General features: G+C 42.1%; 2 protein-coding genes across 2 annotated transcripts; one reads left to right on the top strand and one right to left on the bottom strand.

Annotated features, from left to right (window-relative positions):
- The first annotated feature begins 371 nt into the window (after positions 1 to 371).
- tgfb1b (transforming growth factor, beta 1b) lies at positions 372 to 7,847 on the top strand. Its single transcript, XM_063011180.1, has 7 exons — positions 372 to 702; positions 4,088 to 4,354; positions 4,473 to 4,547; positions 5,295 to 5,442; positions 6,200 to 6,350; positions 7,572 to 7,682; positions 7,800 to 7,847. Exons 1-7 carry the CDS (start codon positions 372 to 374, stop codon positions 7,845 to 7,847), a joined length of 1,131 nt encoding a protein of 376 aa, XP_062867250.1.
- Positions 7,848 to 12,138: 4,291 nt separating this feature from the next.
- cbr1l (carbonyl reductase 1-like) lies at positions 12,139 to 16,674 on the bottom strand. The gene is made up of 4 exons (XM_063011071.1): positions 16,315 to 16,674; positions 14,942 to 15,122; positions 13,813 to 13,936; positions 12,139 to 12,528 (listed from the first exon to the last, which is right to left on the bottom strand). The coding sequence occupies exons 1-4, from the start codon at positions 16,601 to 16,603 to the stop codon at positions 12,289 to 12,291; spliced, it is 834 nt and encodes a 277-aa protein (XP_062867141.1). The 5' UTR covers positions 16,604 to 16,674; the 3' UTR covers positions 12,139 to 12,288.

Raw genomic sequence — 16,674 nt, 5'->3', positions numbered from 1 at the left:
TAAAAAAAAGGAAGCAGCCTCATAAAAGCCTCGAATATTTGTCATGGGCTCAGAAGGATGTGAGAGACCTTAACAGCGACTATTCATTGTGAATAAAATGGTAACAGAACTTCCTCAGCACAGAAGCTGGATCTCTGAGAGACGATATCCAGTCGTGGTGCGTTTGCCAGCAATGCTCACAGCTACAGGCAGAAAATTCTCAGTGGTGTAGTAACTCTGAACCCCAAATCAAGCAACCAGCCAATGGAAAATTTCCTGGAATCCTAACATGGAATGAGCATTCAACAACCCAGCGCCGCATTTTCACTCTTGAACTTCCTGAGATCCTTTCAGAACATAAATAGCACGCCGCTGCACCGCCGTCCGGGACGATGAGGGTACCGGGTTTGCTCCTGGCACTGCTGTGCCTCGTGGGATGTGCACGTTACTGCGGTTCCCTGTCAACCTGCAAGCCGTTAAACCTGGAACTGGTAAGAAGGAAGCGCATCGAGGCTATTCGGGGACAGATTCTGAGCAAACTGCGGCTGGCCAAGGAGCCGGAGGACGAGGAGGAAGAAGGAGAAGAGGTGCCAACGGAGGTGCTGTCAGTCTACAACAACACGGTGGAGCTGAGTGAGCAGCTGACGGTGAACACAGAGCAGCAAGTGGACACAGAGGAGGCGTACTACGCCAAGGAGGTTCACAAGTTTAACATGAGCAGTAGTGAGTATCTCTCTCTCTGTGTGTGTATATATATATATATATATATATAAATATATATATATACAGTATATATACTGATCAGTCATAACATTAAAACCACCTTCTTGTGTCCATTCTATCAGCTCCACTTACCATATAGAAGCACTTTGTAGTTCTACAATTACTGACTGTAGTCCATCCCCCACAGGACCACCACAGAGCAGGTATTATTTAGGTGGTGGATCATTCTCAGCACTGCATTGACACTGACATGGTGGTGGTGTGTTAGTGTGTGTTGTGCTGGTATGAGTGGATAAGACACAGCAGCACTGCTGGAGTTTTTAAATACCGTGTCCACTCACTGTCCACTCTATTAGACACTCCTACCTAGCTGGTCTACCTTGTAGATGTAAAGTCAGGTACGATCGCTCATCTATTGCTTCTCAGTAGACCGGCTGTTGTTCTAGCTGAGAAGGTCACATAGGTCACTCAGTTTTAATACTATTTGTTTTTGAAATGGGACGTCCGACAAACTCATGGTCAGGTGTCCAAATACTTTTGGTTATACAGTGTATGTGAAGTTACCTAACATTGGCACACACTTGCATCAGTATATCTCAGATAAGCTTGAGCTCGAAAGTCAGTGGCTTTCCTGGATGTTGTTGATATACGGCTTATATTTTGCATAGTACAGTTTTACTTTGCATTTCTACGTAGATAAATCCACTGACTGTCTTTACTGATGATGGTTTCTAGAATATTCCAGAGCCTGTACGTATTTCTTCACTTTTGAATTCAGTGCAGTGTGTGGAATGAAAGGCGAGTGCCCTATACGCCCTTTAGACTTCTCTGGGTCTTTTAATGATGTTGTGGACTGTAAATGATGAAATTCCTAAATTCCTTGCAACTATTCACTCAGACTTTACGATGTTTGGTGGTGTGATCTTGAGGTTTTACACTTTAAGCAAAACAGGAAGGCAGGACCCAGAGAGGGTGCTATACTGACTGACTCAGTTCCTGTTTCAAGAGAAGTCTGGGCACCTTGAACTCTCGTCTGAGCACATGGTCGCGACCAGACTGCTATTTTTTATTCCCATGCGGTTCTCTATCTGTCTTTATCATTTATGGCTGCAAATAACCGGAACCTGAACCATCAGTGAACTTCTTGTTTCTGCTAGCACACCAACGCTGAGATTCTGAACTCCTCGGTTTGAAACTTGCCGTTGCCACCGGTAGGCTGGGCGCCATCTGGCGGGCACAATTGGCAGTGCCTGCAGCAGATACCCATTCTTCACCATATCTGCAGGGTGGGGGCCTGACTATGTGTGGGGTGGGATCTTCATATGCTGTGTAAGGACCCTGAGAACTGGGTGATAAAACCCAGGTTCTAAGGACCCATGTTGTTGTGCGGCACCCACCTACCAGCAGCCGCACTGTGCTGCCGTTTCGATTCTTTATGTTTTATTCTTGATCAGAAATATGACTGGTGGAAAGATACAGAATCAAAACTTGATCCATTTATTCGTTAGAACCATCAAATACCATAAAGCTGAACGTGAGCTTGTGCACAGACAGTTCGGGCTGCAGGGACTCAATCACCCTTGTAAAAAACAGTTCCCCAGGTCCTGATTCAGTTACACACCCCTACACCATCACGATCTTCATGGTTGTACCAACTTGTATTTAGGGATCCAGCGATCTGGTCCTCATACCAAACTTGGCTCAGTTTTAACCTTCCTATTTATATGTGGGCTTAGGACCAGCACTGAGAGCGCACTGACAAGTGCATCTACTAATGCCTAAGCTGTTTTGGCCGTCCCACCCCCCTCAGACATTAGGCAATCATGCCCATGCAGATGCCCGACCAGCCGATGGCACGGCTGAGATTCGAACCTTGGTGGTAGGCTGGTGTAACAAAACACTGCGCCTCCTAAGCCTATGTTCATACCAAACATGATGAATGGGTCAAAAAGTTACAATTCTGATTAGTTGTTCAATTGAACATGCGTCCAATTGCCCGATTGCGTCATGCTTCCTCTCCACCAATGCCGATTCCCGCTCTGATTGAGGAGAACGAAGCTGACCCCCTCCGACACGTGGGCAGGCACGTGTTCCAGTGTGTGTTTTTACTGCTGCACCACCTGAGCAGCCGTTTAATTGAACATTGATTTGAATTACTTAATAGTTGAATTGAACTCATTTCGAATAGTTTTGGGTCTTTCTGGGTGAGCAATGACATTTCCAATAGTGGGTGCTGCCTTTATCCTGGCTTACTTTTAATAATCTAACTTCTTGGATCTAGTAGTCCTTTGGGCAGTTGTAGCCTAGTGGTTAAGGAACTGGATTAGTAATCGAAAGGCCATGGGTTCAAGCCCCACCACTGCCAGGTTGCCACTGTTGGGACCTTATGCAAGGCCCTTAACCTTCAATTGCTTGGATAATATACTGTCACAGTACTGTAATGCCTAGTTCACACTACACGATTTTTGCCCTGATTTTCACTCGCCAACCAGTCAGCGCTAGATTTACCGGCTCGGGAGCAACTCGGGGTTTGCTCTGCAATCGAAACTCGGCTCTCAATCGCTGTGTGAACTACTCAACAACTCAATCTGAGTAAAAGATATCCAGCTTGGCGAATATCTGGATCTGAGTTGCATGACTGGCAATGAGTGCGGTGTTGAACAGCCAATGAGAACGCAAGATACGGTGTGAGGGGGAGGAGTTGTAAAAAAGGTGGGACAGGGGTGTAATATAGTTTATATCAGAATACATCAGCACGCACACACACACACACACACGTTTTCTACAGTATTTCTAACACAATATATTTATTAACCTCCAACTCACTACAGAACAATCCATGCTGTTCCTATTTGTCCTACTTGCTTTTACGCTGCACATCAGCGCACAAACTTTGATCGCTCGCGTCTTGTTAACGTGCATTTTTGGACGTGGTATCACTAAACCCCTCATCACTTCTCACATGTGTTTTCGTGACAAAACGTAGTTTGGGAGACCAGAGAAGCTCGCCTGCGATTCCAGTCTGTGATAGATGGTGTAGTGTGTGACCACCTATCACCGATCAGTCGTGTAGTGTGAAAGCCACACCGACTTGAAAGACTCCCGATTACAAGAGATCTAGTCGTGTAGTGTGAACTTGGCATAAGTCGCTTTGTATAACAGCGTCTGCTAAATGCTGTAAACTTAAATTGTTTTTAAGTATTTCATGCCTTTCTGTTGTCACTGAGGCCGACAAATTCTGAGTAGATTCAGAATTCACCTTTAACAGTATTTTCCATTTAATGGAATGACTCTCGCTGTGGTTCGATGGAGTTCTAATGCCTTGAGAGTAATGCCTTTTTAGACACAGTTATTCCAGCAACTTTTTGATTTTGTCGGCTTTCAGGTGAACCGGACATGGTGATGAAGTTTGACATCACTTTGATAAAAAGCGCTCTGGGTTTGGACCGTCTGATCTCTCAAGCTGAGCTGCGTCTCCTCATCAAAGAAGTTTCCCTGAATGCGAATACCACAGAACAGAGGTTAGAGCTGTACCACGGTACTGGAAATCATTCTCAATACTTGAGTTCACATTTCATCACCAACAAGCAGAATGGAACCTGGATTTCATTCGATGTAACACAAACTCTGAAGAACTGGCTGCAAAGTTCTGGTGAGTTAATATATATTTGAAAAAGATTATAAAGCACCACAATGTGCATTATTATTATTATTATTATTACAGTGTATGTTATTATTTATACCTTGTTATAATCTGTATGATTAATCAGACACAGAACAAGCGTTCCAGGTGAAGCCTCACTGTGGCTGTGGAGAAACAAACAATATGGTCTTTAAAATCACAGGTCTGTAATAAAGTCATTAAAGTGAGATTAATACGAGTCGTACAATAAAGAAAACTACACAATTTTACACTTAATGCAAATGTTTTAGATCAGCAAATGACATTTGGCATCCAGCGTTTGTTTTTTTTATTTCTCAAAATTCTTAAATTGTCATAATAATAGTATTATTAATAATAATACTTCTACCGCACCCAGGTGGCGCAGCGGGATATTCCGCTAGTACACCAGCTCCGAGATTCTGGTCGCCATGTAGAGGGCATAATTGGCAGTGCCTGCAGCAGACACTAATTGTCTACCGTGTCTGCTAGGGCGGGATGACCGGACTATGTGGGTGAGGTCTTCTAATGCTGTGTAATGACACTGATTAGCAGATAGAGGCGCCTGTGCAGAGGATATATAACTGATCAGTGTATATTACAGTCACAGAAAAAAGATCATTTGCAGAAAATAAAATCTCAAGACAGCTTTTACAATAGCACATAATTTTTTTTAAACCAGTACATTAAACTATTGTAGAATTTTTTTTATCAAATCATGACTTGAAACATGAAACAAATCTTCAGGATATTATTGTTTCGGTTCCCGGAGGCCACTACAGACACTGGACACGTCATGGCTGATCGACACCATTTTCATTAAGTGTTAAAAACGTGTAAATCTGATTTTTTTGTAAACGATTTCTCTTAATGTGTTTTTTGATCCAGTGTTTGTACCGCTGTCCTAACTGGTGCTATTATAATATAACAGGTTTGTTCAGTCCGAGAGGAGACAACATGATATTCCAAAACAAAATTACCAAGCCATACATTCTGGTGATGTCACTTCCTGCAGATCGCTACAGTCACCTCAGTTCGCGGCGGAAGCGGCAGACAGCAGAAGATGAAGTTTGCTCTGAGTTGAGTTGTCGATCAAATTATCGATTATTTCTGGTGCTTATTGGGTCCAGTGTTTTGATTCACTCACTCACTTTCTTAACCGCTTATGCTGGAGCCTATCCCAGCTTTTCAACCTATAGGGCAATTCAGTGTCTCCAGTTAACCTGACTGCATGTTTTTGGACTGTGGGAGGAAACCGGAGCTCTCGGAGGAAACCCACTCAGACACAGGGAGAACATGCAAACTCCACACAGAAGGGACCCGGACCATCCCACCTGGGGATCAAAGCCAGGTCCTTCTTGCTGTGAGGCGACAGTGCTCCCCACCGAGGTGCCCTGTTTTGATTTAGTGCTTAATATTTATTTACTTTATTTATTTATTTCCCCTTTTTGTACCCAATTCACTGTCACGCACACAGCTGACCGCTTCTTCTCACCGGCCAGGGGCGGAGTCTCACAGAATGAAGTATCGTGTCCAGGGAGCCAAACACTACCATCAGTGATCAGTCGCCCCCATGCAGGCTGACAATGAACCCTGCTCAACCATTGTCCATCCCCCTACAGACACAGCCAATCAGGTGTCTGTGTAGGCGCCCAATTGGCTAATAGCAGAGCTGAGATTCGAACTTGAGAGCTCAAGATCTCAGCGCTAATGTGCTAGCGTGTTTTTCACTGCTGCACCGCTCGAGATTTATATTTATTTAATACTGTATGTTTATTTAAATCATTTTGGTGTGTAGATTGACTTTAACATGCAGCATCTTTCTGCGTTATGCAGGCACTCGGAGAATTGTTGCGTCAGAAGACTTTATATAGACTTCCGGAAGGACTTGGGCTGGAAATGGATACACGAGCCCGCTGGCTACTACGCCAACTACTGCATCGGCTCTTGTTCCTTTGTCTGGAACGCAGAAAATAAGTACTCACAGGTAAACTGCTATTTAGTTCTATAAAGTACCCTGAAATAGTATTTAACCCCAAATTTACTACATTTACATTTACATTAGCAGACGTTTTTATCCAGAGCGACTTACAGAAGTGCTTCCATAGTAAACATTACCTTACTCTAGTAAACAACAGTCCAAGAACACAAATCTGCTAAAACTCTGTTAGAACCAAAGTGTTATTTTTAATCAGATCATTAGTAAGTAAGTACATGTCAGCTTAAGTGTTTAGTAAAGCGGTGATGAAGGTTTTTAATCGTCTTTTGAAGACAGCGAGAGACTCGGATGTTCAGACAGACAGAGGAAGCTCGTTCCACCACTTGGGTGCTGGTACAGAGAAGAGCCTTGATGCTTGTCTTCCTCGAGTCCTGGGTGGAGGATCAAGTCGAGTGAGACTAGTGGCTCAGAGGTTGCGTGGTACACAGCGGGGTTTGATTAGACCATAAAGGTAGCTTGCGGCTGGTCCATTTTTGGCTTTGTAAGCGAGCATCAGTGTTTTAAACTGAATGCGTGCAGCTACAGGAAGCCAGTGAAGAGAACGCAGCAGTGGGGTGATGATGTGGCAGCAGTGGGGTGATGTGGCAGCATTTAGGTTGGTTAAAAACCAGGTGAGATTCCTAAATCTTTAGATGATATTTTGCACTGCACCCATAAAAGAAGCCAACCAGTTAATTTCTTTTGGGTCACTGTCTGAAAAAAGAGTTTTTGTGTTTTCTTTGGGTACTCCAGTTTACCCTACCTTGTTCCTTTCCCTTGGTACAAATCACTAATTTCTAAATGTGTATGTGTGTTGCCCTGTGGCTGATTAGCCCCCAGTCCAGGGTGTATTTCTGTCCTTCAAGCTGTGTTTTTGGGTGCGCTCTTTTAATAATGGATCAACCTCTTACTGCATGGTGGTGCGGCTGATGGAATGGGTGCAGCACAGTGAGTATGGGTCCTGAACACATGGGTTTGTTCCTTGTATCTAATTAATTGGGGTTCTTCCCAAAAACATCAGTCAACAGTATGCTCTTGAAGCCCTGTTTTGGATGTATTCCTACTTTACACCCTGTGGCTGACATGGGACCTACTGCTATCCTGACCAGAATAAATAAACCAAACCCTTTTTAACAAATGTGCCATGAGCAGTTAAGTTAGTGACAACATTGATGGTCACAAAACATGCCTACGTCCACAAAAATGAGGGTCTTTATATGTTCCTTCCAGGTGTTGGCGCTGTATAAACATCACAACCCGGGAGCATCAGCACAGCCCTGCTGTGTACCACAGGTCCTCGACCCGTTACCCATCCTCTACTATGTGGGGAGACAACATAAGGCATGTATTATAATACTGTGTTCTGCAACAATGAACGTTTTAACTACTGGTAACAAAAATACACATCTGGAGGAGATAATTTAGTCTTTTTTTACTGTTGCTGCTGTTTTTTCACAGGTAGAACAGCTCTCAAATATGATTGTGAAGACCTGCAAATGTAGCTGAATTAAAACCTTGATCTTTAGTTATGTGTGAAGCCAGACTGAGAAGAAGAACATGAATTGGGAACTGTTCTCGGACATTTTTGGGGCCCTAAGTAGCTTTTTGTGGCTACCATGCCCTCAATCAACACACTGATGATATGACTTCCTCTATATGATCACATAACAAACATAGCAAATGGTTAAAGTATAAAGTACATATAATTAATTGTTGGTCTTACTATTTTAATCATTTCTCAAGCTGCGTTTGAATCTCAGCTCTGCTATCAGCCGGCTGGGCGCCTACCTACCGTGATAGCTCAGTGGTTAAGGTACTGGACTAGTAAACAGAAGGTTGCCGGTTCAAGCCCCGCCACCACCAAGTTGCCACTGTTGGGTCCCTGAGCAAGGCCCTTAACCCTCAATTGCTCATTGTGTAAGTCGCTTTGAATAAAAGCATCTGCTAAATGCTGAAAATGTAAATGAAAATGTACACAGACATACTATTGGCTGTGTGTCTGTAGGGGGTGGGGACAGTCTGAACATGACAAAATTGGGTGCAAAGAGGGAATTTTTTTGCCCTCAGTGATTAAAACACACACCTCCTACCTCCTACAGAGGCAGTACTTGCAGCAGTGATGAGAAGTCCCTGCTCCACCATTGTCCCTCCCTCTTATGAACGCACAGCCAATCGTGTGTCTGTGTTGTTGCCTGACTGGTCGTTAGCACAGCTGAAATTCAAACTCAGATCTCGGTAGGAGCAGTAGTACCTCAGAGGTTTAGGTACAGGACTAGTATTCTGAAAGTTGCTGGTGCAAGCACCTCAACTGCCAGGTTGCCTTTGTTGGACCCTTGAGCAAGGCCCTTAATTCTTAATTGATGCATAGTGATGTATGTAACTGAATGTAAATGTGCCAAAAATGGTCAAACAGAAATAGAGAATCTAATAGTGTAGTGGTTATTGGGCCCCTGGTTTCTGCAGGGCCCTAAACAGTTGCCTACGTTAATCGTTCAGTAGCCGGCTCTGTTTTAGTCTGCGATTTCAGTTCGGACTAACCTCTGTTCTTAGTGTGAAGTGAGCGTGTTGTCGGTACATAACGGCGGTTCATTGTTAAACACACATTGCAAATGTTCACCAGTAGGGATGTAACGATACACTCTACCCACGATGCGATGCGATTCACGATACTGGGTTCACGATACGATTTTTTCCTGATTTTTTAAACAAAATGAAATTGAAGACAAATTATGACAAAGTTTCCTTTTATTATTTCTCTTTAAAAGATAAAATAAGATACTGTATTTGTGCTTATTTTTTATTTATCTAAATAATGAAAGCCCTTTTATTTCTGAGGTACAAACTATGCAAAACAATGCTGCACATTTCCCTTTCTGTGTAAAAAAAAAACTGAAATGAAATTTAAAAACAAATCCCACATTAAATAAATAAATGAATAATACAAATAAAGAAAGTATCCTCACATGAATAAATTTGGCTGGAAAACTCCGAACCTGGCAACCCTGTAGTGACGTCAACCATGCGAGGTGAATAGCGCCAGCGCCCTCTGCTGTTTAAAATGAATATCGATTCATTGTACATGTAAACTGATTTGAATCTTTTGGTGCATCGTTACATCCCTATTCACCAGGTTTACAGAAACTGCTAAGCACGATGACCTTCCTGTCTCTCTGCGAATCGTTTCAGTTATAATATTAATACTGTAATAATATTGCATGAAACTTGACACATGTACATTTTTGGTGTTTGTGATTGTATCTGAATGTTAAGTGAATCTAAGATGATTAGATTTGTGCAAAGCAGAAAACATTGTAGACGATTTGCTTTGACATGTAACTGGTTGTTTAGATAACATTGGACGTGTTATTGCTTATAAACGGTTTTAAGTGACATGCTGAAAGTGTGTGAACTGCTTTCTGAGATCTGTACAGAGCTTACCGACTTTATACGGTCATAGAGAAATCCAGAGCAGGCGATTTGCTTTGACATGTTTTTCAGAACCGGTTTATTGGGATGAGTTTCTTAAAAACATTGTCAGTTTGACAATACGCATGTTTTGCTGATGTCATTAAAAAGTTGGTACGATGCTGGAAAAATGCATCGGAAGGTGACGATGTGAAAAAGTGATGTTTGTTTCTGAAATTCTTAATAAATAAGAGTTAAAATAAAGTGCGGAGACTTTTTGAAGAACCCTCATATTAGCTCCATAGATTTAAAAAAGCAAACTTTATTGGCAAATGCTTCAGCCAGCATGCATATACTACAGTCAGTGTTTGTTTTCTATTTTATATATGTGTTTTCTCAAATTTTTTCCCAATTTAGCAGTCAATCTGTCTTCCACTGCTGAGGGATTCCAGATTGCAGTCAAGGTGGGTATATTGCTGCTCACGCCTCCTCCGACCCGCGTGCAGCCCTTAATGGAACCCTTTTTCACCCATGCACTCTGCACAGGCGCCTCTCTATCTGCTAATCAGGGTCCTTACACAGCGTCTGAAGACCCCACCCACATAGTCCGGTCAACCCGCCCTAGCAGAAACGTGTCTGCTGCAGGCACTGCCAATTATGCCTGCAAGATGTTGCCCAGCCGACGGGTGGCAACGGCGAGTTTCGAACCGAGGTGTTCAGAATCTCGGCACTGGTGTGCTAGCGGAAATATCCCACTGTGCGACTTGAGCGCTAGTCAGTGTTAATACTGACCTGATTATTCAGTACCTAATTATTTCATATGGCACTGTTGTCTATAAACAATGAATCCAGAGACTGACGGATGCAATTTGCCTTAATTAGCACAGCTAGAATTTTGCTTCAGGTTTATTGAGACATAAACAGTTTAGCTTCATGTGCAAACATCCCTCACTCACATCCCTCACTTGTTTATTAATAAACAATATAAGGTTTTGGTATTTGTCCCCAAATGATTCAGTACTTTGTGTTGGAATGATGACATTTGTATGGAATCAGATCGATTTATTGCTGCTTAATAATGAACAATAATAACATTGATGTTTTACCGGCTCTGCATCTGTTCAAGGTGTTCAGGAAACAAAATATCCTGTCAACATTGTTTTGTTGTGATAGCAAACACACAGGACAGCAGGAGACTGTTGATACATCATTCACCTGCAGGAATATCATCTACATCCCGGATCTAATATTAAAATGGATTTGATAAAAATAGCTTTAGCTTTTTATTCATGATATGAAACTGGGGACACTGTATACATCCGTATGTATCCGTCAGTGGCGATTTCTCTAAGACTGCAAGGGAAGCTCAGCTTCCCCTAAAATGTCCAAAATTAAATGGTCAAATATGTACAGTTGTGTTAACATTTCATTGACTACAAATGCGTTAGAACACGTTCATCTCGAAGACGAGTTCAATCAGAATCAGCTACTTATCACAAATAGACTCGATTTTCTTAACTTAACTCATACATTCCCGTAGCGTCAATGCATTTGCCCGCAGAAGCTGAGCGTCTCTTCACTTCTATGGGACTGCGTTGAGGTTTTTTTTTTAATGCTCTGAAACTCGCCGGTCATTGGATAAATTCCTCGATTTTGTCCCGCCCCCGGACGCTGAGCGTCTCTGGGGGTGAATGGAGCTGTGGGCGGGTCTGGACGCTGAGCTTCTGCAAGATGATTGGAGGATCAGTGGAAAGGCTGAATCCCGTTTTGATTGACAGCTCGTTTGAGCGCTACACCGTCACTTCTCAAACTCAAACTCAAAAGAAGCTTTATTGGCATGACAAATAGGGACATTCGTATTGCCAAAGCAATACACTTCATTTGTCACTTAATCACTGGGAGCTTCAGTCCCATCGCGGATTTTGCGAGTGAAGTCGAAAGACAAACTGCAACCCATTTCAGGCCATTTTCTTGTAAAAGGAACGGAGGGCAGAATTTATGTGTAAATAAATTGACAAATGTTATGATGTAAGCCGACAATGAGCTTCCCCTCTTTGAAAGACCAGCAGCCGCCACTGGTGTCCGTGTACATTCCCAAAAATGTGTGTACAAAAAAAATAAAAAAAATCAATCAGTCTATTTAAAACGTGTCATTTACACACATTTGTGGGGGTCCTGACCATTGATGAACAGGGTGAAAGCAGTCTAACAAAGTATGCAGAGAAACAGATGGACTACAGTCAGTAATTGTAGAACTACAAAGTGCTTCTATATGGTAAGTGGAGCTGATAAAATGGACAGTGAGTGTAGAAACAAGGAGGTGGTTTTAATGTTATGGCTCATCAGTATAAGTAATTTACGTTATTTCTTTATTATGAAAGTAGAGACAACGTTGCTGATTATATGAACAGTTTTATTTCATTTTAGTAGAAAATGTCAGTAAGTAGTACCATAACATTTTAATTCTGTAAGATGGTTTAATCTGTTACATTGATTAAAATGTATTTTTAGAAGAAGAACTGACAAATCGTTTATCGTCCCTTCACCATTCCTGCACCGTTTTGTCCCAAACCAGCTGTCCGTGAGGCTCTTTGGCTCCCTCTGGCAGGAGAGCCAGGTACACCGGCGTTTCGGCTCCTTCTTCAGGGCTCTTGGGGGCATTTGAACCAGCCATGTCTGTTCTGACCCAGCCCGGGCAACAGGCATTCAGGAGGATACCATCACTGGCTCTGGTTTCTTTGAGGACCCGGGCCTGGATTCTCGAAAGCACCGTCACGCCAATCTAACAATTTAAAGCAGACAACAAACGTGTTATATATTATTTACATGAACTTCCTTTAGACCTTTCTGACTGTTACAAAACACACCTATACAGGGGTACTGTAGATTTCTAAACCCTGAAAGCCTCTTTTCATCTCCAGTTTCAAAGAAATTGCTCCCAAATTTCCAGTTTAATTACCAATGGTTCCAGTGACCAAAACCTTCCGTTGTGCTACCAAGAGTCCCAGTTCCATTACCACTTGCAATTTTAGTAACAACATTTAGCAAGCATTTGAAGGTCCTGGGTTCAATCCCCAAGTGGGATGGCCCAGGTCCTTTCTGTGTGTTCTCCCCTTGGCTGCGTGGGTTTCCTCCGGGAACTCCGGTTTCCTCCCACAGTCCAAAGACGTGCAAGTGAGGTGAATTGGAGATACTAAATTGTCCATGACTGTGTTCAATATAAACTTGTGAACTGAAGAATCTTGTGTAATGAGTAACTACCGTTCCTGTCATGGATGTAACCACAGGCTGTAAACATGACGTTACAATCCTAATAAACAAACATTTAGCAAGCATTGATACTTAAATCAACTTTGTACTGCAACTGGAGACGGAAATTGGAACCAGTGGTACTAAAACTAAAAATGTTGCTACTAAAATTGCAATAAGTGGTAATGGAACTGGGACTGTTGGTAGCACAACGGAAGGTTTTGGTATTTGGACATTGGAACCATTGGTAATTAAGCTGGACATCTGAGAGCAATTTCTCTCAAAGTGGTTTTAATGTTCAGTGACAAAAGTTCCAGTTTCAGTACCAATAGTTCCAGTTCTGGTCCCACAGTATCCTGTTTTAACATTAACGGTTTCAGGTCCAGTTCTTTAGTCTTTATTTTCATTACTGACAGTTTGAGTTATCAGTTAAGGTAAATAAAATAAATGAGATGACAAATTATGTGCTTTCAAATTTGTGGTAATAGTTGTGGAAGGTTCTTTTTCTGTTCTAGCACGACTGTGTCCTTGTGCACAAAGATTCCTGTTACCTGGTACCTGGCAGTGATGTTGTGAGGGCAGTGATACAAAACCTGGCAGAAAAGTTTGCATCAGAGATTAAGAAATAAAGGTTCAAAATATATGATTATTTTATATATTTTTGGTATTTAACCAATTCAAGTCGTCTTACTGCCGCTGCACATACGTAACTTCATACAGCACACTTCCAAATCAATGTTTTGGTAAAGAAACCTATATCCTTTTGTTCTTATGTTCTGTTTAGAATCAGCTTGTCCTCTAAACGTGTGGACTGTACCTTGGTGGTGCCGTATGCAGAGTTTGGCCAACCCTGAGCCTCATGGTCTCCTTTCTGAGCAGCAGTTACAAATCCTTTCATCAGTAAACACAGTTCGTCCTCTGTAATGTCTGGGTTTCTGAACCTAATGTGCAAACACACACAATAAAACACATCATCAGATGTAAAAGTGGTACTCACATTAAAAAAAAAAACCGAATAAGCAATGTTCACAGTAAAAAAAAATTGAACAGTTTCAGGTTTATTTCTTAATGCAGTGGTGGACTGTGTTAAGTGACAACGTTTGTTTGAAGTCCTCCCAGCCCATGTGACTATATTTATGGCAAACATTATGGTTTCTCAAGAAATGCCATCTAAAGGCTCACAGGTCACGCACATTCAACAATGATCTCTGGACTTGCCCTGAACCTGAGATTTCTCTGTTTTCCCTGAATCCTTTTACAATATTATGCACAGTAGACGGTAAAATACCAAAGACCCCACCACTGCCAGGTTTCCCTGTACTAAGAGTAGTACCAGGACACAAGACATGTGTCCTACGCCAGGCCTGCTCAGGAACAAATTCCCACAGAAACACTCCACAATCTAGTGGAAAGCATTCCCAGAGGGTGAAGGCTTCACAATTGTCAAGGTGTGACGATATTTATGGCAAACATTAGTCTCAAGAAACGCCATCTAAAGGCTCACAGGTCATGCACATTCAACAATGATTTCTGGACTTGCCCTGAACCTGAGATTTCTCTGGTTTCCCTGAATCCTTTTACAATATATTGCACGGTAGATGGTGAAATACCTAATTTATTTGCAGTCTTACTTTCACAAATGTTCTTTTTTAAATGATTGACATTGTCACAAAGTGGTGAGCTTTTTTGGATTCTCTTTTTATAACCAACCATGATTATTTATTTATTATTCATTATTTATTAAAATTATACGTCGTGTTTACGAACTAGTTACATTCACAGCGGGAAAGGTAGGTAATTCTCATACTTGGTATTGCACTAGATTGCTGTTGCTAGCTGCTGTATGTATTTAGAACAATAACCAACCATGTAACCAATGAATATACTCAGTTTTTTATATTATAAAGGTAAACTCAAGTGACCTTAAAATATTACTAAGTTCATACTTGGCCTGTAATTCCGGGCTGCATTTATCCAGAGACCGCTTACTGACAAAGCTGGAAACATTAACCACACGAGCATTGGGTCTCAGAATGGGCAGGAGAGCACGGCACGCCCACAGTGTTCCCCAGAAGTTGGTATGCATGGTGACTTCAGCCTGTTCTCCAAAAGGTTCAGTGGCGTTATCTACCAGAGACAAAACAGACATAGATTCACATTTAATTCAAACATATAAACAATAATCACGGACATAATTACAAATGAAAAGTGATATGTGGCAAAAAAGCAGACATACTGTACAGTTTGCTTATGTGTACCACATGGGCATGAACATAAGATAAAAACATCTTTTTTTTTTTAAAACATTGAGGCATTAGCTCTGGATTTCTTAACATCTGGCTTATGTAAGTGTATTTTGTATATAATATGCAGTGATAAGCCAAAACATTAAGCTGTCAAAAAAGCTCTGACCCATCAAGACATGGGGTCCACAAGACTTAAAGGAGTCCTGTGATATCTAGCAGTGGTACTGTACTAGTAATCAAAAGGTTGCTGGTTCAAGGCCCACCACTGCCAGGATGTCTCTGATGGGCCCTTGAGCAAGGCCCTTAACCCTTAATTGCTTAGGCAGTATGCTGTCACAGTACTGTAAGTCGCTTTGGATAAAAAACGTCTGGTTGCTGGTTCAAGCCCCACCACTGCCCGTCACACTGATGGGCCCTTGAGCAACCTTTGAGTAAGTCACTTTGGAAAAAAAAATTTCTGTAGTACCAGAACAAGGGACATAACCAGTAGGTCCTTCAAATTCTGTACATTGTGAGGTAGATTGTCCTAAGCCTGACCTTCTTATGGAGCATCAGTGCAAAACATCAGTACAAATGCTCTTTTGATAGTATGGGGAACAAATTCCCACAGAAACGCTCCACAATCTAGTGGAAAGCATTCCCTGAGGAGTGAATGTTGTTATAGTTGCCAAGGTGTGTGTGTGTGTGTTAAAGACTTCATATTGGACCAGAGGAGTGAATGCTGTTATAGTTGCCAAGGTGTGTGTGTGTGTGTGTGTGTGTGTGTGTTAAAGACTTCATATTGGACCAGAGGAGTGAATGCTGTTATAGTTGCCAAGGTGTGTGTGTGTGTGTGTGTGTGTGTGTGTTAAAGACTTCATATTGGACCAGAGGAGTGAATGTTGTTATAGTTGCCAAGGTGTGTGTGTGTGTGTGTGTGTGTGTGTGTGTGTGTGTGTGTGTGTGTTAAAGACTTCATATTGGACCAGAGGAGTGAATGCTGTTATAGTTGCCAAGGTGTGTGTGTGTGTGTGTGTGTGTGTGTGTGTGTGTGTGGACTTCATATTGGACCAGTGTAGATGAACAAAACCTACTTTTGAAGGCGATTCCAGCGTTGTTGATGAGAACATCCAGACCTCCATACTTCTGCTGCAGAAACTTCTTCAGTTCCAAGCTGCTGTTCTGGTCGCAGATATCCAGTCGATGGTACACGACATTTTGGAAGCCCTCAGATTTGAGCAGCTCCACCGCCTCGGCACCCAGTTTGTCATTTCTCGCGGTGAGGAGAACATCTCCACCGTACCCAGCTTTACACAAACCCTTCACTATAGCGAACCCGATACCTTTGTTCGCTCCAGTAACCACCGCGACCTTCTTTACCATGTTTCCTTCTGCACAAGTATAATGAACCAACACAAGATCAACAGTTTCACTATCAATGCAATCAGACTTTC

This window comes from Trichomycterus rosablanca, chromosome 16 (assembly GCF_030014385.1).
Source record: "Trichomycterus rosablanca isolate fTriRos1 chromosome 16, fTriRos1.hap1, whole genome shotgun sequence".
NCBI lineage: Eukaryota > Metazoa > Chordata > Actinopteri > Siluriformes > Trichomycteridae > Trichomycterus > Trichomycterus rosablanca.
Note: the sequence above shows the minus strand (reverse complement) of the source record. Positions and strands in the feature narration are given on the sequence as shown.

Coding starts and splice junctions, on each gene's coding strand:
- cbr1l (XM_063011071.1), bottom strand. CDS start 16,603: ATGGTAAAGAAGGTCGCGGTGGTTACTGGAGCGAACAAAGGTATCGGG. Junction 13,937..14,941: donor AGCCCGGAATTACAGGCCAA/GTATGAACTTAG, acceptor TTTGCACATTAG/GTTCAGAAACCCAGACATTA. Junction 12,529..13,812: donor CTGCATACGGCACCACCAAG/GTACAGTCCACA, acceptor TTAAATTGTTAG/ATTGGCGTGACGGTGCTTTC.
- tgfb1b (XM_063011180.1), top strand. CDS start 372: ATGAGGGTACCGGGTTTGCTCCTGGCACTGCTGTGCCTCGTGGGATGT. Junction 4,355..4,472: donor GAACTGGCTGCAAAGTTCTG/GTGAGTTAATAT, acceptor ATGATTAATCAG/ACACAGAACAAGCGTTCCAG. Junction 4,548..5,294: donor TATGGTCTTTAAAATCACAG/GTCTGTAATAAA, acceptor ATAATATAACAG/GTTTGTTCAGTCCGAGAGGA.